Source organism: Chlorocebus sabaeus, chromosome 18 (genome assembly GCF_047675955.1).
Source record: "Chlorocebus sabaeus isolate Y175 chromosome 18, mChlSab1.0.hap1, whole genome shotgun sequence".
In the NCBI taxonomy this organism is placed as follows: domain Eukaryota; kingdom Metazoa; phylum Chordata; class Mammalia; order Primates; family Cercopithecidae; genus Chlorocebus; species Chlorocebus sabaeus.
The window spans coordinates 17,458,961-17,486,148 of NC_132921.1; the positions used below are offsets into that span (position 1 = coordinate 17,458,961).

General features: G+C 39.0%; 1 protein-coding gene across 1 annotated transcript in view; it reads right to left on the reverse strand.

The window, feature by feature from the left end:
- PHLPP1 (PH domain and leucine rich repeat protein phosphatase 1) overlaps positions 1-27,188 on the reverse strand; it is a 266,455-nt gene that overhangs the window by 23,139 nt on the left and 216,128 nt on the right. Inside the window, exons 11-12 of the mRNA XM_008013868.3 lie at positions 15,227-15,427; positions 11,624-11,786 (exon numbers count right to left, since the gene is read on the reverse strand). Of these exons, the coding sequence (XP_008012059.3) occupies positions 11,624-11,786; positions 15,227-15,427 (364 nt within the window). The remainder of the gene's footprint in view (positions 1-11,623; positions 11,787-15,226; positions 15,428-27,188) is intronic.

The window sequence follows — 27,188 nt, forward strand, 5'->3', positions numbered from 1 at the left end:
ATTTTTGGATAAATATATTTTCAATAGACTTCAAACAACACAATGCTTTCACACAAAATGTTTCATACTGTTGCTTCCAAATAATAGCAATAAAAAATTATATTGCCATTGTAAATAATCATATTTTATTATGAGAGCATTATAACCACATTATCCATAAAAAGCTGAGCAAAAAGAAAAGCTCAGAAAACATATTCTTAAATCTACCACCCTAACACAACCAGGGTTAGCATTCTGTTTTTTTTTGTTTTTTTTTTTTAGCATTCTGTTTTTTTTTTTTCTTATAGCCTTATTCATATATAATTTTTAAAAGCCTTAAAAATCTCAAATGTAGGTGCAATTTCATTACATTTCACTTACTCTTCTATCGCTCTACTGCAACCATTTTCCCCATCTTTATTCCCATCTGCTATAGTCTGAATGTTCGTTCCCCAAATTTTCATCATATGCTGAAACTTAATCCCCAACGTCACAATATAAGAAGTGGGGCCTTTGGGAGCGGATTAGGTCATAAGGGCTTTGCCCTCATGAATGGCATTGGTGGCCTCATAAAACAGACCCAGTGAGCTTGTTCACTCTTTCCACCAGACAAGCATACATGGAAGGAACTATCTATGAGAAATGGGGCCTCATCAGACCAAATCTGCTGGCACTCTCATCTTGGACTTCCCAGCCTCTAGAACTGTGAGCAAGAAATTTCTGTTGTTAATAAGTTATCCAGTCTAAGGCATGTTGTTATAGCAGCCTGAATCCCCTAACATACTACCACCTTTCATAGCCCCATACTACTTCTAGTAGATGTACATTAATTTACTTAACCTCAATATTAATATTAGAGAAAACGGTCATCTCTTTTTTTTGCTTTGTTTTGTTTTGTTTTTCTTGTTCAATTATAAATAATGGTTACATCAACAGTCAACCAGAGTTTAATGAAAAACTGACACCCGATAATACTGGTTAATAATGGGACATGCTACCAACATAGTCAGTACACATCAGCAACGCAGGACAACAAATGGGGATATATACAATCTACTGAATACTGATGGGACAGGAAATAAAGAGCTAATAAGTGTGAGTAATTTAGGATGCAAGTAGTTAACAAACAAATTCAGAGTCAGAAAATGCCTTTGGTCAAGGATTAAAGGCATTCTGCAGCAATACTGAATTTTATGAAATTGGTAAAAATTTGTTCTACAGATATAAAATAGCTCATTCTCTAAATTATCAAATTATGAAATGTGTTCAGTAGGGTAACTAATTACTTATGAAGATAATGCTGGAGGCTGTAATGCAGACCTTCTTAGAGATGATGTTCCTGTGCCTCCCCTCTGCCCAGGACTGTCTGCTCCCCAAGGCTCTGTGACAGTCTTTGATTCACAGTCTCTGATTCACTGCAGCCGGTTCCTTTCCATCGAGCTCCACCACCTTGGACTGACCTGCATCCCATTTCCCCTGGAAGGCTCTGGCTACACTGGAAATTTGTTTTTGGTCTTGCTTCCCTCGATGCACTCCTCGTATGCTGTCAGGTTGGTTTCTCAGTGTGGTTTACTCCACCTGCTCACATTCCAGCTTCAGTCTGTCAGCCTGCTCCCAGGTGTCCTTCAACCTGACACCAAACTCCTCAGAATGTCCAACAAGGCATCCCCAACTTTGCACACTGGCTTCCTCACACTCCATGTTCCACCCATGCCAGAGTGCCTGCACCTCGTGCATGTGACATGCTTTCATCTGTCTGTGACTTTACACATGCTTCTCTCTGTGCTTGGAACCCTTTTCTTCATGCTTTCCTTGCTTTTTATCTGGTGCAATATGCCTGATTCCTCTTTTTTTTTTTTGAGACGGAGTCTCGCTCTGTCGCCCAAGCTGGAGTGCAGTGGCCAGATCTCGGCTCACTGCAAGCTCCGCCTCCCGAGTTCATGTCATTCTCCTGCCTCAGCCTCCCGAGTAGCTGGGACTACAGGCGCCCACCACCGCACCCGGTTAATTTTTTGTATTTTTAGTAGAGACAGGGTTTCATTGTGGTCTCAATCTCCTGACCTTGTGATCCGCCCGCCTCGGCCTCCCAAAGTGCTGGGATTACAGGCGTGAGCCACCGCGCCCGGCCCTGATTCCTTTTAAGACTCAACTCAATGCCAACTCTACTACACCCTGTTTCAATTAGGTGTCCCTTGTTATAATTATCTGCTTACTTATTTCTTCCATGAGACTATGACCTCCTGGAGGGCAGGGATTGCTGCTGTTTCTCCCCGGATATCCTAAGCGCAGTGCACTGGGAAGTGTAGATGCTCAACAAATGGTTTCATTAAAAGGATGAACAAATGAACAAATGATTCCCTGGCACGTAACAATTATTCTGTCAATGAATTTCTGGAGGACTCTTGTAAGGTGCTTCAGTAATTAAATCTGCTAGGATGGGAACTGAGATACCAGTGCTTAGGTTAAGTTCAGCATAGAATAAATAGCATTGTAATGCAATTTTAATACATTTTAAATATCATTGTTTATTTCTACACAAGAATGCAACCATTTTCTTTAACAGCAGATAAGCAAAAACACCCTTTTATACTTCTGCACACAGGAAGGAGGTTTGTTCACAAAAATTATAGAAAGTTGAAAAAAAATTACAGGATGTTGGTATCTGGTGCTGCCCTCCCGGTGTTAACACAGTGAGCAACACACTTAGAAGCACTCTGTCATGTTGTTTTAATAGTCCTCAACATAGGCTGACTGCTGAGGTACTCCACAAACACTTGTTGGCTGAATCATTATAATGGTTACCACTAAGCAAATAGAAAATACTTGAGTGAAACAGGAGAAAAAAAATGACACTTTATATTGTTAATATATGTACCTCTATGGTTAGTGTACTACAACTTTCTTAAAAATATATTAAATAGAATGTTAAATCTGGCTAAACCACAACTAAAAGAAAATTATCTTTCCTTCTTTCAGGCCCACTCTAGAATATAGCTAACAAAAATTACTTTGTTACAATCAAACTTCTGGTAAGAATACCCAAAAAATTACGCAACCCTCAGAAAAAGTGAGATAACTCATAGCTGAGAAGGAACTCTTGATTTAGAGGAAAATCATTACAAACACATTTAGATAAGAGCATAAAAACATCATTATATCTTAAAGAAAAAGAAATTCAATTTGATGTACAGTTTAAGTGTAACTATCACAAAACCTGCATGGAGCCTATCTTTATTATGTTTTCTTCAGAACATTACCACAGAAACAGGCATATCAATGTTCATAGCAATGTATTATATATCATCTGCCAAACAGCTGCCTGTACTGTCTTGAAATGGCAACTTAACCTACTGGCTGCTAGATTCTGTAACACCCTACTTCCTTTCTTCCTGCAGACTATCCCCAGTCCACCACCTCCACCGTGCTCCCCAATGACACAGTCAGTTCCAAAAATGAGGATCCCAATCACAGTCTGGATTTCCTTGCCCTTGCAAGGTAAAAGCTGCTGGTGTATAACATATTTCCCTGCTGACTTCATAAGAAGTAAATAAATGCAAGTATTCATTTAAAAGAAATTAAGGATCTACAAATCGGCAGGCAATAAGCCAACATTAGGGACATACGGCGATGGCAGATACAGTCCCTGCCCTTGAGGAACTCCCAGGATAGTGGAGGAAATAAACAATACACCTTTAGCTGGTATGATCAACCAGGTCATAGCAGCAGAGGGACAGATAACAAGACCCCACAGAGGCCTTTCCAGAGAAGATTTCTGTGCAGAATCAAAGTTAATCAGGCATGTGAGAACAGGTGGACCTCTAGGGAGAGCTAATAGCAGGTACAGCAGGAAGGAGACAAGAATAACATTTGTGTGGCATATCAGGAAACTCGCTATGAGTGGTTGCTGAGGCTGGAGACTGTTGGGCCCCAGAGCAGAAGATAAGGCTGGACAGGCAAAGGGATCAGACAATGAACTGTGGATCCTATAGATTGTGTCTCATACAGAGGCAGTCTACACTGCCTCCCTTTCTTACGATGCTATAGAAAGCCGAACATTTCAGCTTAATAGTAAAATAAATACACACATATATGTACTATTTCTCAATATACAACTTTTAGTCAAATTCTCTTAAACTACTATACATTCCCGGTGTTATAAAAGGCTAAGTGATCCCTAACGTGGGATGTTCATACAACTAAGCAAGTTTATTAACTGAGTAAGTCGGTCTGAACTCACCTTTTATCCCAAACACAGACCTGAGAGTCAAAGTGTAGTACTATTTTTCTACATAAAATCATATTTATGGCTGTGTGCAGTGGCTCACGTCTGTAATCCCAGCACTTTGGGAGACTGTCATGGAAGGACTGCTTGAGGCCACAAGTTCAAGATCCACCTGGGTAACACAGCAAGACCATTTCTACATAAACTTTCAGAAATTAGCCAAGCTCCTATTCACCTGGAGTCTCAGCTACTCACGAAGCTCAGGTGGGAGCTTCCTGTGAGCCAGGAAGTTGAGGCTGCAGTGAGTTATGATTGCACCACTGCACTCCAGCATGGGCAGCAGAGCAAGACCTTACGATTTTTTAAAAAAACTCATGTTTATATATAATTACTGAGAAATGTGCATTAATGTTTAAACTTCCTCACCTTATAGGAAGCTGCAAAGAAAGACCTTTAATCTCATATAAAGCATTCCTTTTAAATTTACATACGGTGTCTCTATGATTTTCTCAACTGCATTTTAGATTTGGGAAGCCTTGAAGAAACCTTGGGAAAAGATTTCTTAAAATTGGCAAGCATTTGAGGTGATAAAAATGACAAGCAGGGTAACAATCCTTAGTATTCTGTTTGCTCAAATACAGAATTTCCTCAAACACTAAAACTAAGTTATCTGCAAATTTTGAAAATGTATCCTGTATAAACTGAGCAATTTCTTTACATCATACACTTCTTTTTTTTCCTCAAAGAGATAAAGTCTTGCCATGTTGCTCAGGCTGGTCTTGAACTCCTGGCCTCAAGCAATCCTCCAACCTCAGCCACCCAAAGTGTTGGGATTACAGGCATGAGCCACCGTGCCTGGCCCATCATCACTTCTTCAAATTGATTATGTGTGCCCTTGGGGGTACTCAATGGTATATTACAAAGTTACAGGATGCCTGGCACATGCATCTGGGGGCTTCGGTTTTACTCAGATTGAGGAGGGAAAGAGCCATTATTTTTACATTAAAACAAAGAGAAATGATAAAAGGTAGAACATAAAACGAGCATGAATTTTTAGACTGAAAAAGATACTTGAAAAGAAATTTACAGGTGATTCCAGGCGTCTCCCAGATTTCTGGGTGTGTGAGTGTACTTCCCTTTGCCCTCAGGGATCTGAAGAGCACCATAGTAACCACCTCACAGCCTACTTCTTCTGAGGACTCTGAGTCATGGTGCTCCTTTCTCCAGAAGCCTCTCTAAAGAGATGCCTTCTAAAATGCATGAGCTCATGAAGGACTAATTGTTCGTCTGTATAGATACGTAACTTATTCCGTAAAATGTATGCAAAATTTTGTTAGAATGGGCATGGCTCTGAATTTAGAAAGATCTGCTGAAACCAGAGTTAAAAACAAACACACACAAAACTACCCTGGGTTAACTCATTACACCAATTTTGAAAGAGAGAATATGCAGTCTTAACTTCCTGCTAGTCTGTTCCTGGTGAGGCTGGGTGCAGAGTGGCTTCAATGGCCACTTTCCAGTAGACACTGCTTGCTTCCTCTTCCCTTAGCCCTTGTATCAAGCCTCATCTCAAACAGGAATTGACATTAGACTCCGCAACGGTTGGAACATTTCCTAAGTAACTATTACTTAACTTGATTCCAGCACCATAATAATGACTGCTCCTGGTTTCAGGTTTCTGGATAAGCATTATGCCAAGCTGATGTTTTTACATCTATTAGGTCAACTACGCCACCCAACTGAAGTCTAAACTTGGTTCCTGACCTGTCTTCATATCCATTTCCTACTTCCCCAAGAATCAACCCACTTTCTTTCATCCGTTCTGACCCAGTCATTTCCCCTTGTTCTTTGTGTCTTTGTGGCTGAGCTGATATTCTCTATTTCATTTGACTTTAGAGACAAGAACAACAAACAGGGCTTGTTGCCAGGCAAGCCAAGTCTGGCTACATGGTGACTATGGGATTGTAGTTTTCTCTGTAGCTGATTGAGAGCTGAACTATATTAAGTTTAATTTTTAAACTTCCTATAGCCATCGTCCTCAAGAGCATAGCATATTAAAACTACTTCATACTCTCTTTCCCAGTTAAGGTAACACAGATTTTAGATATGAGTTCACTCAACTTAGCCAAGCAGTTTATTACTGCATGGAACAAGCATGAAAATAATCTTCTAAAGATAATGAAAACATCTAAAAAGATGCATTCTTAGAATCAATAAGCCACAGGAACATGGAAATTTGACAAAGAAGTTGCTGATACGATGTTTAAATCCCAAATTACAAACTTCGTTCACCGCATGTATCAACACTTATTTCACCTGCTTAAAATACACTTCAAAAAAGGGTTAGAACACCTGGCTCCAGCCTGGGTGACAGAGACCCTATGTCAAAAAAAGCGGGGCAAGGGTTTAGAATAGGTCACTATTTAGAAGTTACTCAACTAATAGCTTGGTTTTTGTTACAAAATTACTATATTACTAATGTGACTGCTATGCAGTTCAGTGGAAGGAGAAACAAGGGCCATGTCCATGGCCACCTCTGCTTCTGAGGTTCCTCAGCCATGAGTAGCCTTAGCATGGACTTAGGTCCAGGTCCAGCCAAACCAAGTCTGGCATCTGGATAAGCATTATGCCACGCTGATGTTTTTACGTCTAATAGGCCGTGTGACTCAGCTCTTGTTTCCCTTACCAGATGATCGACAGCTAATCTGTATCCAGAGGGAGGTCTGTCTGTTTTAGAACCAAAAGAGAACACAATCTACTCCAAGCAAAACTGGACTGGTGGTAGGAGTCTGGAAGATCAATGTGAAAGGGCTAAACAAAGGTGAGGACACTCGGGCTCACTGGAAAATTCTGAAAAACACGTTTTATTTTTCCTACTAATAACTTACATAACCTCCCTATCCAAATACAAAACACCTGATGATCACTTTACAGATCTCATTAGATATATCAAAATGAAAAAAATGCCAGTGTTCAATTTTATCCAAGATTAGATGGTGCAAATAGTCTGTTTAAGATCTACATGAGTAAGGGCGTAATTATTCAGATGTTTTAAAAACACATTTTAGCATACATCTCAGTATGGAGATTTGTTTGCTCTTTTAAACAGTAACTGTTTTTAAAACTTCGGTCACAAAGCTATGAATAATCACTTTCTTTTAATGTCTGAAAAGATAACAATGCTTGGTGAAACTAGCTATCTGAAATGCTATCTGCTAAGTTTTTAAAATTGCAAGGATCTTAATACCTTTATGAGATGCTTTACAAGTAATATCTATTGCACTTTATTTTCAAGGAACTGTGTGAATGTAACGTAGGGTTATTAACTCAATAATAAAAACTTAATGCAGGTTGGAAAATCTCATCGTAGAAATGAAATTACTTCATTTCCATTAAAAATATGCTTTAAGGCACAGTTTGCAATGAAGATTTTTATAGGTATATTTATCATTTAAGATACAACACAATTTTTACAAGAAATTTTCTTTTAGATATTCAAATATACATAAATATTTACATTGCAACTTAAAATATTCTCATATAAACATAAAAATATCAATTCGGAGTTCTGAAATAACATAACTACTATCTTTTTCAAGAATACTATCTGTCCAGGGCTGAAACATGCATATGTTTATACATAAAGGATACTTGATGTTCTTCAGTCCCCCAAAAAACCCCAACAAAACTTATATCTACTGGTAATGGAAGAGCTCAATCTGAAAGAATGGATATTGTTAACATAAGAAAAATGCTAAGGTGTAATAGCTGCGGGGAAAATCAATCAAAGAACAAAAAAATGGAAACCATTTAAAAATATGGGAAGTAAAACTGAAAAGGAGTTGTAAAGCAGGGTACAGAGAGAAGACAACAGGGGAAGGAATTCAACAGTAACAAAGGTACTGATTCTGTAATCCAGGAATCCAAGCAAGAGTCTAGAAGAGGATTAGTTTTCATACAGCAAAATTTGTATTTTGCAAAATCTAGTTAAAATCTAAAAATATTTAATTTCTTTCTTTCTTTCTTTTTTTTTTTTTGAGATGAAGTCTCACTCTGTCACCCAGGCTGGAGTGCACTGGTATGATCTCGGCTCACTGTAGCCTCCCCTGCTCAGGTTCAAGTGATTCTCCTGCCTCAGCCTCCTGAGTAGCTGGGACTACAGGAACGTGCCACCACACCCGGCTAATTTTTGTATTGTTAGTAGAGACGGTGTTTCACCATGTTGGCCAGGTTGTTATTGAAAGCCTGACCTCAGGTGATCCACCTGCCTCAGTCTCCCAAAGTGCTGGGATTATTGGCGTGAGCAGCCATGCTTGGCCTAAATTTCTATTTTATTTATTTATTTATTTGAGATGGAGTTTTGCTCTTGTTGCCCAGGCTGGAATGCAGTGTTGCAATCTTGGCTCATTGCAACCTCTGCCTCCCGGGTTCAAGCGATTCTCCTGCCTCAGCTTCCTGGGTAGCTGGGATTACAGGTGCCTGGCTTATTTTTGTATTTTTAGTAGAGACGGGGTTTCACCATGTTGGCCAGGCTGGTCTTGAACTCCTGACCTCGTGATCCACCTGCCTTGGCCTCCCAAAGTGTTGGGATTACAGGCGTAAGCCACCAAGCCCGGCCTCTATTTCTATTTTAAACCAGATATTTAAACAAACAAAAAACCCCAGAACAAGAATCTAAATCTACATTTAAGAATTTATAACATTAAAAGACGGGTACAGACACTAAGACAAGCAAATAGGAGGTTTAATCTTGAGACTCTCACTTTCTCTTGTGCTGGAATTTCACCTGCACCACACATAGAGACCAGTTTAACCACCCCCGGTAAAAGATGACACCGCACAGCCACTATGTCAAGTAATGGGCAGCTGAGGAACCCCTGGAAGGTCTAGCTGACAACATCTTTCCTGTGCTGAAGGCAAATAAACAATTTGCCTAAGTAATAAATTGCTTGGATTTTGTTGAGCTTCAGCCAAAATAGTTGCTCTATATAATCAACATTACAGATGAACCACAGTGAGGGCATGTGTTGATTAATAATGGCTAACATTTAGGGAGTTCTTCCTATGTGACACTCCTATTTCAAATGCTTTACATGTAGTACTTCATTTCATCTTCACAACAATACTATAAAGAAAGTACCAATTCTTTTTTTTTTTAATTTAATTTAATTTATTTATTTATTTTTTGAGATGGAGTCTCACTCTGTCGCCCAGGCTGGAGTGCAGTGGCCGGATCTCAGCTCACTGCAAGCTCCGCCTCCTGGGTTCCCGCCATTCTCCTGCCTCAGCCTCCCGAGTAGCTGGGACTACAGGCGCCCGCCACCTCGCCAGGCTAATTTTTGTATTTTTTAGTAGAGACGGGGTTTCACCGTGTTAGCCAGGATGGTCTCGATCTCCTGACCTTGTGATCCACCCGTCTCGGCCTCCCAAAGTGCTGGGATTACAGGCTTGAGCCACCGTGCCCGGCCAATTCTTTTCTTTATTTAACATAGGAGGAAACAGAGCAGTGAATTTTCAGCTGGGATCCAACTGGAAGTCTGTCTCCCTTCAGAGCACTGCTCTTCCTCAATGTGAAAGTTACTATGCAGAAAGTAAAAATTCTGGACATTTTTTTGTTGTTGTTTGTTTTTTGAGACGGAGTCTCGCTCTGTCGCCCAGGCTGGAGCGCAGTGGCGCGATCTTGGCTTACTGCAAGCTCTGCCTCCCGGCTTCATGCCATTCTCCTGCCTCAGTCTCCTGAGTAGCTGGGACTACAGGTGCGAGTCACCAAATGCGGGTAATTTTTTATATTTTTAGTAGAGACAGGTTTTCACTGTGTTAGCCAGGATGGTCTCGCTCTCCTGACCTCGTGATCCGCCCACCTTGGCCTCCCAAAGTGCTGGATTACTGGTGTGAGCCACCGTGCTGGGCCAAATTCTGGAAATTTATAACAAACATCTTAAAATGCCACTGTGATGTATGAGATAGTGTTCTTAAAGCCCAAGGTAAAACATTTCGTGGCTTAAAGCACACATGCACATACATGTGCGCGCGCACACACACACACACAATGGCTTGTACACATCTCAACCATATAAAAGTGTAAAAACTGTTGGGATAAAAAGTTATGCAAGCCGGCCAGGAGTGGTGGCTCACGCCTGTGATCCCAGCACTTTGGGAGGCCGAGGCGGGTGGATCATCTGAGGTCAGGAGTTCAAGACCAGCCTGGCCAACATGGTGAAACTCTGTCTCTACAAAAAATTACAAAAATTAGCTGGGCATGGTGGTGGGCGCCTGTAACCCCAGCTACTCGGAAGGCTGTGGCGAGAGAATCGCTTGAACCCGGAAGACAGAACTTGCAGTGAGCCAGTATTGCACCATTGCACTCCAGCCTAGGCAACAAGGGTGAAACTCCATCTCAAAAAAAAGAAAAAAAAAAAAAATGTTATGCAAGCCATTTAAAATGTCTTCAAATGTCTATTCGCTTTCTTAATCTGAAACACAAGGTTTATATCAGGAAGTGCCTGGAAAGTGAAGAATGGCTAAGTTGGACTACTCTTGTTCCCTGTTACGAGACTAGAATATGCTCCAAGTCTGTAACCCCCAAATTATTTTTCATTAAGCATAAAATCGCTAACTAGAAATGCTAAGATACAAATGAAAAACTACATTGTATATAAAGAACTTTTTACTTCTGTACCATTTCCCTGCCAAAAAAGAAACAAAATAGGAACACATGGTTGTTACATGGCTTTCATTCTAGTGAACTGGTTTCATCCCATGAGTCTACCTCAAGTCAGCAGTCAGGACTTGCAGACTACCTCTGCTACCTATCTGCTGTCTTAATTTACACAGATCTCTTCACTTTTCAGCACCTCAGTGTCCTTACCTATCAAATGACAATAATATCTGATCTGCCAATTTCATTCAGTTGAAATCAATGTTTGGTGACAGCAATGACGCTTTGTCTATATAGGGAATTACCACTAGTGGGCTACGATAGTGGGGTGTGCTATTTAACTAGATGAGTTGGTGGGGAGGGATGTGTAGTGGTACTGTTAACTTTTTCAAACTGCGATTACACCAGCCTCATCCTTTGAGCCTCATAACCACCCTGGAAATGAGTGGAACAACTATTAACAGATAAAGAAGTACAGAGTGGCTATGTGGGTAGCCTCATGTCATACTGTAAGTTAGGGACTGAGCCTAGAAATCCAATTTTCCCAAAACGTGCTCCAGTGTTTTGCTTTGTTTTTTTTTTTTTTTTAAACTCTGCTGACTCAACAGTGTAGCCCATTGGTTAGGAAGGAGGAAGTAAGGGCTAATGGGGGCCTCCATTCTGAATAAATCCAACAAAGATGCAAACGTCCTGAGTTGATGAATTAGCAAGTCAACTCTCTTTGCTGACCTGAAAGCCAGAATTTATGAAATGAAACCACATACCTTGATCTCTGGGAGCTGCATAACTTCAGGAAAGACCTCGATGCAGTTGGAGTGAGCAATCACGGTGTGCACGCGCCTGCAATTCATGATCGTTGTTGGGATGGCTTTCAGCTTATTCCCACTGAGATCAATTTCTTCAAGTTCCTCCAGTTTCGCCATTTTACTAAAGAAGAGAAAATAAAGCAATTTAAAAGAAAATAATATATGATGAGAATCAAAGGATGAATTAAATTGCTATGACTTTAATGATTCATTTGTAACAGTCATTTTTACAAACAAGACCATTTTTTCACTATCATTTTGGAGTACTGAAATATTTTAACACCTCCTTTCCCACTACAGAACAAAAACTATTCAACTCTTCAAATTGTCAACAAGAAGGAAAATGGGTGCCCTTTTCCTCCTAAAAGTCTGTGTGGAAATTAAGTTACCCTGGCAATAATCATGTTACTGTATAGCTTGGTCTGCACACTAACGAAAATACTATTGAAATGGGTCAAAAGCCAGCATTAATCCAATATAGCTGCCTTAAAAGAGCTCAGAGAGTATGATTTCTTTGTAGTGGCACTGAAAACTCAAGGGGGAGGTAGAGAACAGATCTATAGTTCATATTAAGATAAGCTTTTTCTTCAACCTCCACTCCCCCAATTCCTCTGACATCACTGATGAATACAAAGTGGTGGTAAGGAGCAAGGGGTGTTAAAAGCCCATTTGGATCACCTCTTCGACTTCTGGCAGAGCGCAAATTGACACCAGGGCCAAAAGACATTTCTCTCAATTGTTGCTAAACATCTACCAAGAAGGAATCTCTCCAACCTTATCTAATAATATGTTCTAATGTAATTAATTTAATATTTCTGTTTAAGAATGTCTTTTATTGTTCAATCTTCCTCATCTATAATCTTCATCAATAATTACAATAACTAAAGAAAAATTCCAGAATCAGGGTTTCTTGCATTCTTTATAAATTTGAAAGAAAAACCAACACCTCCACCTCTGCAATCACTGTAATAGTATCTGGCACTGTTTTGACCCTCTTTCCACTCCAAGAAGCACAGGATTCCCCATTAGTGTGACTCAGACTCATAAGCTGAATAATAGTTTACGTTTTTTGGTATCATTTCTACCTGTTACAGTTTCATTTGTCACAGTGCACTTTTAAACAATTTAACAAAAAAACACTGCATTATTTTTCTGTCATATTTCAAATATAAAGATTATCTTGTTGATAAGATACAGTAAAAACTAAGTTTTTATCTTATGAAGTCAGACTTTTTAATATATACATCCAGTATGGTATCAGAATATACTACAAACAATATGTACACAGACTATGAAGTAATTCATCTATGATAGCCCGAATTTCTAAGAATATTATTTAAATATGCTGTCATCATATTTTGAAAGAAATATAGTGATATGGTTTGGATTATTTGTCCCCTCCAAATCTCATATTGAAATGTGATTCCCAGGCCGGGCGCGGTGGCTCAGGCCTGTAATCCCAGCACTTTGGGAGGCCAAGACGGGCGGATCACGAGGTCAGGAGATCGAGACCATCCTGGCTAACACGGTGAAACCCCGTCTCTACTAAAAAACACAAAAAACTAGCTGGGTGAGGTGGCGGGCGCCTGTAGTCCCAGCTACTCGGGAGGCTGAGGCAGGAGAATGGCGTGAACCCGGGAGGCAGGGCTTGCAGTGAGCCAAGATAGTGCCACTGCACTCCAGCCTGGGCGACAGAGCGAGACTCCGTCTCAAAAAAAAAGAAATGTGATTCCCAATGTTAGAAGTGAGGCCCAGTAGGGGGTGTTCAGGTCATGGGAGCAGATACCACATGAATGGTTTGATGCCCTTCCCATGGTAATAAGTGAATTCACATGCTGTGCATTCACACAAGACCCTGGCATCTCTTTTGCCCCCTCTCTCACCATGTGACACAATGGCTCCCCTTCACCTTCTGCCATGATTGTAAGCTTCCTGAAGACTCACCAGAAGCAGATGCCAGCCCTGTGCCTTGAAACTAATGGGTAATGGTGCATGAAAAATGATTAAAAGCACAGAAAACAGGCCCCCAGAAGAAAAAGTTAAATTTCCAACTCACAACATAAAAAGAAGGTGGCAAAAGATGTGAAGACAAAATGACTAGATGGTGGTCACGTTCTTTAATTCAGCAACCATTTAAGTGTGGGCCTTGTGTGAAATGTGAGGCTGAGGGAAACAGCAAGGTCACAGACCCAGCTCTTAAGGTGCTCTGGTTTGCAGGGGAGCTACTGAGCCACATCACAACCACAGGGAGACAGAATTCCTTCCTAGATGGATTTTTTACAAGGTGTGTTAAAAGTTTCTCTGCACTTAGCGTGGGTGATTACACCTGGCATGGGTCACTGGGGGTATATCCTCAGAATTAGAGCTGATGATCCTTTCCTCTGCAGGGTTTAGACATTCATCATCTGAAAGAAGACAATGAGCCCTTTCAGATAGGTTGCTGTTATATGATTATCATGGTTTTTTCCAAAAATATAATTTCCCCCATTCCATAGTGAAGTAAAAGTAGATGGAAGTAAGCATAAAATATTTTAATCATTAATGTCAAACGAGGAGGAAAGTAAGTATTTCATTACGCCAAAAACAGAGCAATACTTTAAGTCAACACATACATGGGCCTTCCTTCTTAGCAAGGGCTTGAATAGAGTGGTAGCCCTGAAGGCAGCAGAGGGAGGCTATGATAGTGTTTTGGTCTAGCCCCAGTGCTGAGTTACAGTTACCACAAGCAGAATACCAGAAGGGTTAGTGTTTGCTTCTTTGATGCGTGGGTGTGTGTTCCAAGCCCTAACTTGTTAGATGGATAAAAGCCAATGAAATGGAAACAGGGTAAATCCTCATGGCAGGCTCAGCACGTAGATTCACTCAAAGCTAGATATAATGTCACCGCTCCCCAAAAATTAGAAATTAAAGTAAAAACAAATTTAAAATGGACTCTTTTGAGCCATAATTTGCAATGTTACAGTTTCTATGGTAGTAGAGTCTACCACTGCTCTGTACATCATAAGTATGAATATAAAAGTTGGTAGATAATGAAGGATTTTCAGGTTCCTGGTTTACATTCTAATTCCCATATACCCTATTAGGTTAATGTTTTTGGAAACTTTATTATTTACTTTATTTTTTAATAGATAGGGTGTCACTATGTTGCCCAGGCTAGTCTGGAATTCTTGAGCTCAAGTGACCCTCCCACCTCAGCCTCCTGAGTAGCTGGGACTACAGGCACGCACTGCCACACCTGGCTCTAGGATAATAGTTTTTTAAAAAATTAATCTGACTGGTTAAAAAGAAGTAAAAGAAAAAACATACCTGCTAAACAACACATTTTATTTCAAAATCTTAAGAACATTCTTGTGATTAGGTCTTTGGACACGTATGAGGAAAACCAATCTACTTCTCTTCAGGGAAATGTCATCACAGCTTATATAAAGGAAACTGTGAATGGAGCAGGAACAAGGAAACAAACTTGATATCACCTGGGAAATAAATATTTCAGCTTTCATCTTTCTATGAATACACTTTGAGAAACCCAATTCAGAACACAGCTTTACGATTCTCCTTTACCTTGCTGGAAAACTCTGAAGTCGGTTATAGGCCATGTGAAGGATCTTCAAATGCGGGTGTCCCGTTAACAAGGGCACACATTTGTCTGTGAGGCTGTTATTTGTCAAATACAACTCTTGTAAGATACTGTTTGTCTCTTCAGAAAGCGTGGCTGGAGGAAGGCTTTCCAGTTTGTTCGCAGATGCGTTCAGGAATCTCAGGCTACAATGACAAAATGTAACAAAACGCCATTGAAAAGTCACAAAACTCCTCAAGAAACCTAGAAGCTTTGATACCAGGCATATTAGAAGCTGGGATTAGAAACATGAATTGAAAAGACAAGCCCTGGCTTCAAGAAGTTCAGTTAACAAGTATTTGTATCTGTGATCCATTAACTATGATGAACACAATAGCTATCTATATGTATTAAATACAGAGATACAATCAAGTTTTATGGAAGCACAAAGTTAAGAGGAAGGCAATTATTTCTATAGTTGGCGGGGAGTGGAAGAGAAAGTGATATGGTAAAGTTAATATTCTGACTTAAGGAAGAGAAAAACAATTTCCTATTTTGTAATCAAAAGTTCTTGCTAAAGCAGGAGGATGCCAGGAGTTTGAGACCAGCCTGGGCAACAAAGTAAGATCCTGCCTCTATAAAAATTAGGTGAATAAATAAATAATAAATGGTTCTTATAGTAATAAAACAGGTATTAGATCACAATACAACTAAATCACATAGTGACTTGAGTCCTCTTCAGAATAAGGTCCAATGCACATTTTACTGACTTTCACAAGTGCAGGAGATAATTTGCTCTGTCTTAAAACAACATAATATGATGTAGCAATGAGAATAAAGAACTAAAACAGCATGTATCAACAGGATGAATCTCACAAACACATAATGACCAAAAGAAGCCAGATAAAAGAGCAGACCCACTGTATGATCCCATAACTACATAAAGTTCAAAGTCAGGCAAAATTACTCTGTAGTAACAGAAGTCAGGATGGCAGTAACTCTTAGGTGGGGAGGGAAAGGAGGCAGTATCCAGGAGATGGCGTGTAACGTTTCAAATGTCATCATGTTCTTAGGTAGGGAGGGAAAGGAGGCAGTATCCAGGACAGGGCGTGTAACATTTCAAATATTGTAATGTTCTTAGGCAGGGAGGGAAAGGAGGCAGCATCCAGGAGAGGGCGTGTAATGTTTCAAATATTGTAATGTTCTTAGGAAGGGAGGGAAAGGAGGCAGTATCCAGGAGAGGGCGTGTAACGTTTCGAATATTTTAATGTTCTGTTTCTTAGTCCAGATGCTGGTTACACAAGTGTGTTCACTTTGAGATGATGCATCAAGTGCTACACTTATGATCTGGCCACTTTTCTGTACTTATATTGTACTTAAATAAATTTCACATTAAAACAAACAATATACGTGCTGCCACAGTTCCAGATGCTAGAGTGAAAAGTGGATAAAGCATAAAGAATGGTTTTATAACTAAGATAACTAATCGTCAAAAACAATAAATAAAAAATCTTTCACGGTGATTGTGAAATGTAGTTAAACGCACAATGCAAAGCTGGGGAATGGCAACAAATCCTTGCTGTGATCGGGTTCCAAATCACTCCAAAGGGACGGACTGTGTCACACTCAGGAGTCAGAGATGACCCTCCTGATTCATGACGAATGTCCAACTGTGCAGCTGCAGCAGGTGGGAAAGAGACAGTGCTCAGTACATAGGACTTGCCTACAAGAGTTAGAAGGGTCAAATCTCCCATGCCTCTCCCTGGCCCCCAGATCAACCCTGTTGATGAGCCACACTATTCCCTCACTTCAATCACTTTGGTTTGAAACTTTCACCATTCAATTCAGGACTATTCTGCCATTTCTTAAAAAAAAAAAAAAGAAGCAGAAAATCATCCTTAAAAATAATACAAAATACCAAGCACAGTTATTTTTAATCTTAGATACGAAAAAAAAAAAAAGGCTATTAGGAGTCCTCACCAGGACTGTCACTCCAAGCTCTCAGTCCACTAATTTAAAACTCTTCAATCTCATATAACCCCTTCAACACACAAACACCAACTCCATTACTTATCTGAGGAAAAGCAGCTTCCCCAAAATAGAACATTTTCCATTAAAGAAACACGTATTCCGTTGACATTAAAAAAAAAAAAAAAAAAAAGGAAGTTAGAGAAGGGCTGTCCAGACCATAAATAGTCATGGGAAATTATAGTCGTGTGTGCTACAGAGAAGGAAATAAAGGTCACTCTTGCAGTTTCTGAAATGGTTTTGAACTAGGAAGGAAACAAGTTTCAGCACCATAGTTGTTTACCATTGCTGTTTAGAGTATTTTTATAAGTCTGTCTCTTTAGATCCCATTTAGACCACCTAATTTCCTGTTAAGAATTTCTTTAGTGTAGCATTAGAATAAATTACAATGTAAGAAACAAATTTTATTGCCCTAAAATATCATGGACTAGTGTTGGCTGGGAAATTATATAAAATAATTCCATTAAAATAGAATTCTCAGCTGGGCGCAGTGGCTCACACCTGTAATCCCAGCACTTCGGGCAGCTGAGGCGGGTGGATCACCTGAGGTCAGGAGTTTGAGACCAGCCTGGCCAACATGGTGAAACCCCCAGTCTCTACTAAAAATACAAATATTAGCTGGGTCTGGTGGCAGGTACCTGTAATCCCAGCTACTCGGGAGGGTGAGGCAGGAGAATCACTTGAACCCAGGAGGCAGAGGTTGCAGTGAGCCAAGACTGCACATTGCACTCTAGCCTGAGCAACAAGAGCAAAACTCTGGCTCAAACAAAACAAAAGAAAAAGAAAAAAGACAAAAATAGAATTCTCTAGGAAATATGTAGTTACACACACACACACACACACACACACACACACACACATACACACACGAGACATAAAACAAAGTGAATTCATGTTTGCATACTTTTCAGGCCAGAAAAAGAGGGAATGTTTTAAAAACAGACAAGTGAATGTTCATCTAGAAAGCTGCCAAGCAACTTAAAAAATCCCTCATGGCATCTGAATAAACAGAGGAAAGTGATTTCCTCAAAGATTTATCCTCTCATCTTTTTGAAATTTGTCTGTAATTAAGGAACTATATACCTTTTATGCAAAATTAAGGGGGAAACTGCCAGCATCATCCGCCTCCAAGAAATGAAACTAGTTAGCTGAAACCACACGAAGTGGTTCCAAAGGACATCATCTGAACTGCATAAAGTCTCACTTAATCACCTTGTTGGTTAATAGCCAAAGGGCAAACAACTGGACTAAAAATATTTTTTATTATCACAGTATCAGGAAAATTAAATTCAATACCCATTCACTTAAGCCATTCTTCCTAAAACCTCACAACGTTTCACCAAGAGACAACTTAAATTGCTTTAATAGTCTACATTTCATCCTTCCACCAGAATGAACGAATACTTTAGCAAAGTTTCTCCAGGATGGATAACAATTTTAGTAAATAAATAGGCTCCTGAACCTCACTCTCTGCTTTCAATCTTGCAAAAAAGCTAAATTGTTAAAGGGCTGAGTCAGGTCTCAACTCACTATGACACGATAACTATCCTCAAGCTTCTTCCTTACAGAATTTTGTAATAACTATACTATAAAAAGATGGTTTAATGTGCCAACAGCTGTTTCATGCTTCATCTATATAACATTTTCACTATGCAATCCTCTTCTAATTAGAGAAAAGGCAGTAACATATCACCATTTTCTTTTCATTTGTAAGGTACTCTGTGGATATCACAGATCTTTCCTTCTTCTTCTTCTTCTTTTTATTTTTTTTCTTTTTTGACAGAGTCTTGCTCTGTTGCCCAGGCTGGAGTGTAGTGGCATTTGGCTCACAGCAACCTCTGCCTACTGGGTTCAAGCAATTCTCCCACCTTAGCCTCCCAAGTAGCTGGGATTACAGGCATGCACTACCATGCCCAGCTAATTTTTGTACTTTTAGTAGAGAGAGGGTTTTACCATGTTGGCCAGATTGGTCTCGAACTCCTGACTTCAAGTGATCCACCTGCCTTGGCCTCCCAAAGTGCTGGGATTACAGGTTTGAGCCACTGCACCCGGTCACTATTTTCTATCTCATTTGATTTTTCCATCATCCCAGAAACATACTCTCTCATATTTCACGAAAGACAGAAATCAAAGCGGAGAAAGTCACATTATTTGGCAATGGCTCAACAGTAACTAGTGGCAGAGACAGAAATAAAACTCGGATTTCATCAATCTCAAGTCCACAGTTTTCTATCATGTGTCTCCAAAATTCAAATGTTGAAAAATAATTATAAAAACCTTTTTGTGGGGATTTTTTTTTTTTTTTTTTTTTGAGATGGAGTCTCGCTCGCCTAGGCAGGAGCGCAGTGGCGAGATCTTGGCTCACTGCAAGCTCCGCCTTCTGGGTTCACGCCATTCTCCTGCCTCAGCTTTCCGAGTAGCTGGGACTACAGGCGCCCGCCCACCATGCCCGGCTAATTTTTTGTATTTTTAGTCGAGACAGGGTTTCACTGTGTTAGCCAGGATGGTCATAGGTCCTTTTTTTCCTAAAAGAGCTGGAGGGTCAAGCTGGGCACCTGCATGTAATGTGAAGACCACGTGTGCACAGCATTTCAAACTCAATTCTTATAACAAGTTAGTAAATAGCACAGTACTCAAGAACTTCTCTCAGCATAAAGTTCAAAAGCTGCAGAGAAAAGACACACAGATATGGTTCCTGCCCTAAAGTGTTTGGAAAGTCACCCGCAACAGCAGTGAGACAAATCCATTTCCTGCTTCTTGAGCAATTGCTCTGCTCTCCTTGGCACATTCTGTCCATTTGACGCATCTATATTTTTTTGTTTTGTTTGCTTTTTAGTGATTTCCAACACACCCTTAAATTTTACAAATTCTCTCTTTGAAACAGGGCACAGGATTTGGTACCATAACAGATTTACCTATTTGTAGACACACTATACACCATTAAAAATCCATATGGTCACAACTGTCTAACCCCAGCAAAACTCTTACTTTTAGGCAACCCTCTGATTTCTGTCTCCAAAGCATTCCAGAAGTGTAAACATTCTAAGTTTCTTATTATTGCTTGTTTTTACAACAAAGTACTTTTGACAGTTTCATCTATCTTCACAAGGCTGACACTTCACATTGTATTTCATTATCAGGCCTCCTCAGTCTCCTCCAATCAGTCTTATTATCTTAAATGACCTTGATGTTTTTGAAGTGTACTCGACAAATATTTTGTAAAATGTCCCTCAATTAGGTTCATGTTTCATCATCATTAGAGTAAGGTCATGCATTTTTGGCAAAAATATCACAAAGGTTGTGCCCTTCTCAGGGCGTCACATCAGGATGTATGTGACGCTAATGTCTTATTGTTGGAGACATTAACTTTGATTACTTGGTTAAGGTGGTGTCTGCCAAGCATCTCTACTGCAAAGTTATAATTTTTTTCTTTTGTAATTAAACGTGTGGAGAGATCATTTGAGACTATGAAACTCTTCTGTTTCTCATACTTTTGCCCATTAATTTAGCATTTCTGCTTGCGACAATTATTTCTGTGTTGTTTGCCAAATGATTTTTCTATTTTCATGATTCCCTCTACTTACAGTTTGTTAAACGGAATTATCCTGCAAGAGCTCTCCCAATTTATTCACCCAATTACTTGTTTTACTTCAGTATGGTCATATATTTATTTATTTTATTCTGCTGGATAGAATTCATTACAATCATTGAGTACTTTTTGTTCACATTACGTGGCCACTGGGAGCTCCTTCAAGTTGACTCATGCATCCTTTGACATGCTCCCATCATTTTGTGAGCATTTCTTTACTTTTGGGCTCATCTTGTGTTCAGCCTGCTCTAGCCCTACACTCAATCCTGTTTCCAAGGACACCTTACTCCTTTTGTTGAAGAATGATCATTAAAAAGCAGTCTTTTTATTTTATTTTATTTTTTTGTGAGATGGAGTCTTGCTCTGTTGCCCAAGCTAGAGTACCGTGGCCTGATCTCAGCTCATTGCAACCTGGGTTCAAGTGATTCTCCTGTCTCATCCTCCCAAGTAGCTGAGATTACAGGCATGCACCACCAGCCCGGCTAATTTTTGTATTTTTAGTGGAGACAGGGTTTTGCCACGTTGGCCAGGCTGGTCTCAAACTCCTGACCTCAGGTGATCTGCCCAAAGTGCTCCGAAAGTGCTGGGATTACAGGCAGGAGCCATGGAGTAACCAAGGTCTTGATGTTAGATACACTTCCTGGTACTGGGGTGTGACTACTTCTAGGCCTTCTTCTCAGCAGAAAGAACTAAAACATACATGTTTAGCTGTCTGGTAAGGTTTGTCTCTTCCTTGTATTAACAGTTTCACTTTTTCAGTGTTTTCCTGGCTATTCTTACATGATTCTTTTAACCGTATGAACAGTAGCATCAATTTATCTAACGTGATTATAAAAGCATTTTGGTATTTACATGATGATTGTGTTAAACTTGCAAAGTAATCTACAAAAAACTGATGTCTTAATAATATTAAGTCATCCTATCCAAGAACAAGGAATATTGTTCCATTTGTTCAAATTTGCAAATTTCAGAAGTGTTTTAACGTTTTATTCATATAGTTTTTGCACATTTCTTGTTTATTCCTAAGTATTTAATCTTCTTTGATGCTATTTTAAATGGGATTTTCACTACCAATACAATATGTCTTCCAATGGCTGTGTTTGTGTATACAAAGGCTTTTGATTTCTGCATATTAACTTTATATCCTGCTACTTTATTGAAATGTTTTGTTGTTTGAATTCATTTATCAGTGATTCTCTAGGGTTTTCCAAGTATACTATGATGTTAACTGCAATAGAGATAGTTTATCTCCTTTACCAATGCTCATGCCTCTAACTGATCTTTTCTTGTCTAATTACCTGGCTAATATATCTAATATAACATTGAATAAGAGTGAAAATCATGGGCATTCTTGTCCTGTTACTGATCTTAGTAGAAATACCACTGGGGTTTCCCCATTAAGAAATTGGCTTTAGGACTAAGTGTGTGTGTATATAATGTTAAGGAAGTAGCCCTCCATACCTGAGGTACTATTGTCCTTATTTTTTTATTAACAGCTTTATTGAGATATAATTCCTAATTCACAAATGGCTACACGTTGTTTGTCCACACATCAGCTGAGGAACATCTGGGTTGTTTTCATTTTGGGGGTGAGTTAAGTTCAAGTACATGTATATTTTATTTTAGATTCAGAAGGTACATGTGCAGGTTTGTTAAATGGGTAAATTGTGTAATGCTGGCATTTAGGCATCACCCAAATATTTGGGTACCACCAAATAGTACCCAATAGGTAGTTTTTCAAACCTTATATCCCTTACCCCTTTCAGAGTCCTCAGTGTCTCTTGTTTCCAGCTTTATGGCCATGTGTATACACTGTTTAGCTCCCATGTATTAAGAATGTGTAGTATTTTTCTGTTTCTGTATTAATTCACTGAGGATAACAGTCTCCAGCTGCATCCATGTTGCTGCAAAAGACATAATTTTGTTCTTTTTTATGGCTGTGTAGTATTCCATGGTATATATGTGCCATATTTTCTTTATCCAACTCACCACCGAGGGGTACATAGGTTGATTCCATGACTTTGCTATTGTGAATAGTGTTGCAATAAACATATGAGTGCAGGGAAGGTTTCTTTTTGATAAATGATTTCTTTTCCTTTGGGTACATATTCAGTAGTGGAATTGCTGGGTGGAATGGTATTTCTATTTTTAGTTCTTTGAGAAATCTTCATACTGTTTTCCATAGGGGTTGAACTAATTTACATTCCTACCAACAATGTATGAGTGTTCTCTTTTCTCCATATCCTTGATGACATGTGTTATATTGTGACTTAATAGTCATTCTGACTGGTGTGAGATGGTATCTCATTATGGCTGAAACTTGCATTTCTCTGATTAGTGATGTTGAGCATTTTTTCATGTTTGCTGGCAGCCAGAAGTGTCTATTCATGTCCTTTGCTCACTTTTTAATGGGGTTCTTTCTTATTTGAGTTTCTTATAGATATTTGTCCTTTGTCAGTTGCATAGTTTGCAAATATTTTCCCCCATTCTGTAGACTGTCTGTTCACTCTGTTGTTTCTTTTGCTGTGCAGAAGCTCTTTAGTTTAATTAAGTCCCATTTGCCAATATTTGTTTTTGTTGCATTTGCCTTCGAGGTCTTAGTCATAAATTCTTTGCCCAGGCCAATGTCCAGAGTTTTTCTTCTATGATTTGCATCCTTTGAGGTATTATATTTAAGTTTTTAATCCATCTTAATTTTTGTATAAGGTGGGAGGTAGGGGTCCAGTTTCATTCTTCTGCATATGGCTGGCCAGTTTTCCCACCACTATTTATTGAATAGGGTGTCCTTTCCTCATTGTTTATTTTTGTTGACTTTGTCAAAAGATCTGTTGGTTGTAGGTGTATGGCTTTATTCCCAGGTTCTCTATTTTGTTCCTGTGATCTATGTGTCTGTTTTTGTAATAGTTCGATGCTGTTTTCATTACCTACAACGTTTGCAATATATTACCTTGAAGTCAGGTAACATGATGCCTAAGACTTTGTCCTTTTTGCTTAGGATTGTTTTGGCTATTTGGTTCTTTTGTGTTTCCACATGAATTTTATAATTTTTTTTCTAATTTCATGAAAAATGACACAGGTAATTTGATAGGAATTACATTGAATCTGTAGATTGTTTGGGCAGTATAGCCATTTAAATGATACTGATTCTTCCAATCCACGAGCATGGGATGTTTTTCCACTTGTTTGTGTCATCTCTGATTTCTTTCATCAGTGTCTTATAGTTCTCCTTCTAGAGATCTTTCACCTCCTCGGATAAATGTATTCCTCGGTATTTTAGTTTTTTGCTATTGTAAATGGGATTGTATTCTTGATTTGGTTCGCAGCTTGAATGTTACTGGTATATAGGAATGCTACTGATTTCGGATGCTGATTCTGAATCCTGAAATTTTACTGAAGTTGTTTATCAAGTCTGAGAGTCTTTTGGAGGAACTTTTAGGGTTTTCTAGGTATAGAATCATATCATCAACAAACAGATAACCTGATTTCCTCTTTTCCTATTTGGATGACCTTTATTCTTTCTCTTGCCTGACTGCTCTGGCTACGACTTTTAGTACTATGTTGAATAGGAGTGGTGAGAGTAGGCATACTTGTCTTCTTCCGTGTTAGGGGGAACACTTTCAACTTTTGCCCTTCAGTTTGATGTTGGCTACGGGTTTGTCATAGATGGCTCTTATTATTTAGAGGTATATTCTGTTGATGCCTAGTTTGTTGAGAGTTTTTATCATGTTGAGATACTGGATTTTAATCAAAGACTTTTTTCCACATCTATTGAGATGATACAGTTTTTGCTTTTAATTCTGTTTATGTGGCAAATCACATATATGGATTTGTGTATATTGAACCATCCTTGCATCCCAGGAATAAAGCTCTCTTGAGCATGATGAATTATCTTTTTGATATGCTGCTGAATTCAGTTGGCTAGTTACTTGATATAGATTTTTGTGTCTACGTTCAGAGATACTGGCTTGTTATTTTCCTTTTTCGTTGTATCCTTGCCAGATTTTGGTATCAGGATGATACTGGCTTCACAGAATGAATTAGGGAGGAATCCTGCCTCCTCAATTTTTTGGAATAGTTTCAGTAAGATTGGTACCAGCTCTTCTTTGTTATGTCTGGTAGAATTTGGATGTGAATTCACCTGCTCCAGGGCTTTTTTTTTTGTTGGTGGATTTTTATTATTGACTCAATTTTGTAACTCATTATTAGCCTGTTCAGGATTTCAATTTCTTCCTGGTTCAACCTTGGGAAACTGTGTGTTTCCAGGGATTTATCCATTTCCTCTAGATTTTCTACTTTGTGTGCATACAGATATTTGCAGTAATCTCTGAGGATCTTTTCTATTTTTGTGCTATCAGCTGTAATCTCATCTCTGTCATTTTTAATTTGTGCTTATTTGGATATTCTCTTTTTTTTCTTTTTCTTTTTTATTTTTAATGGAGTCTCACTCTGTTGCTCAGGCTGGAGTGCAGTGGCACTGCAACCTCTGCCTTCCGGGTTCAAGCAGTTCTCTTGCCTCAGTCTCCCTAGTAGCTGGGATTACAGGCATATGCCACCACGCCCAGCTGATTTTCTATTTTTAGTAGAGACGGGGTTTCACCATATTGGCCAGGCTGGTCTTGAACTCCTGACCTTGTGATCTGCCCGCCTCAGCCTCCCAAAGTGCTGGGATTACAGATATGAGCCACTGCACCCAGCCCTTTTTTTTCTTAATCTAGTGAGTAGTCTATCAATCTTGTTTATCCTTTCAAAGAACCAACGTTTTGTTTCACTGACCTTTTTTTTTTTTGGTGTCATTCTCCTCTGATCTTAGTTATTTTTCTTCTGCTAGCTCTGGGTTTAGTGTGTTCTGTTTTTCCTGTTCCTTTAGGTCCAACAATTAGTTGTTAATTTGAGATTTTTCTGTTTTCTTGATGTAGGTACTTAGTGGTATCAGCATTCCCTTTGCTGTATCCCAGAAGTTTTGGTATATTGTGTCTCTATTTTCATTTGTTTCAAAGAATTCTTTTTATTTTATTTCTGCCTCAATTTTGTGTTTATTCCAAAGTGAATCAGAGGACCAAGCTGTTTAGTTTCCATGTATTTGTGTTTTTTTGAGATGGAGTCTCGCTCCATCGCCCAGGGTGAAGTGCAGTGGCGTGATCTCAGCTTACTGCAACCTCTGCCTCCCAGGTTCAAGCAATTCTCCTGCCTCAGCCTCCTGAGTAGCTGGGACTACAGGCATGTGTCACCATGCCCAGCTAATTTTTTTTTTTTTTTAGTAGAGACGGGAGTTTCACTATGTTAGTCAGGATGGTTTTGATCTCCTGACCTCATGAGCCTCCTGCCTCGACCTTCCAAAGTGCTGGGATTATAGGCATGAGCCACCGCACCCAACCTTATTTGTGTGGTTTTGAGAGTTTCTCTTGGTATTAATTTCTAGTTTTATTCCACTGTGGTCTGAGAAGACGTTTGACAGGATTTCAATTTTTTGAATTTGTTGAGGCTTGCTTTATGACTGAGCATGTAGTCAATCTTTGAGAATGTTCTGTGCACAGATAAGAAGAATGTATATTCTGTGGTTGTTGGGTGGAGTATTCTGTAGACATCTATTAGGTCTGTTTGGTCAAATGTCGAATTTAAGTCCAGAATTAGTATTCTGCCTTGATAGTCTGTTTAAGGAGATACTGAAATCCTCCACTATTATTGTATCGCTATCTCTTTTCTTAGGTCTGGTATTCATTTTATAAATCTGGATGCTCTGATGTTGGGTGACTATGTACATAGGATAATTAAATCTTCTAGTTGAACTGAACCTTTTATTATATAATGTAATTTATTTTTTACTGTTGTTGGGTTAAAGTCTGTTTTATCTGATACAAGAATAGTAACTCCTACTCTTTTTTGTTTTCTATTTGCATGATCTCTCTTCTTCCTTTTACTTTGAGCCTATAGATGTCATTACATGTGAGATGGGTCTCTTGAAGGCAATAGAAGGTTGGGTTCAAGCACATGTCCTGATATATCTGAGTCTCAACTCTGTCATAATTATTTCATATTCATATTTGTCATGTTTCCCTCTCTATAGGATATATATTATATCTTCATTAATTTTTCTGGTATTTAAGGAAGTTTGTATTTTTGTTCTATGGTTATCTTTGTACTTACATCGTATTAAATAACCTTATCCTCTTGGATTTTTGTTTAATCATTTCTTATCCGGCTTGCCAGTTTTTGTCAATATTCTGTAAGTTACACCTATTGCCTAGACGGCAATCAATAAGCTCCTTCTATTTTACTCTTTCTCCTTTTTCTCTCATCCCATTTCCTTTTGTTTTTGAGTGTTTTTTTTTTTTTTATTATTCTTATACTTT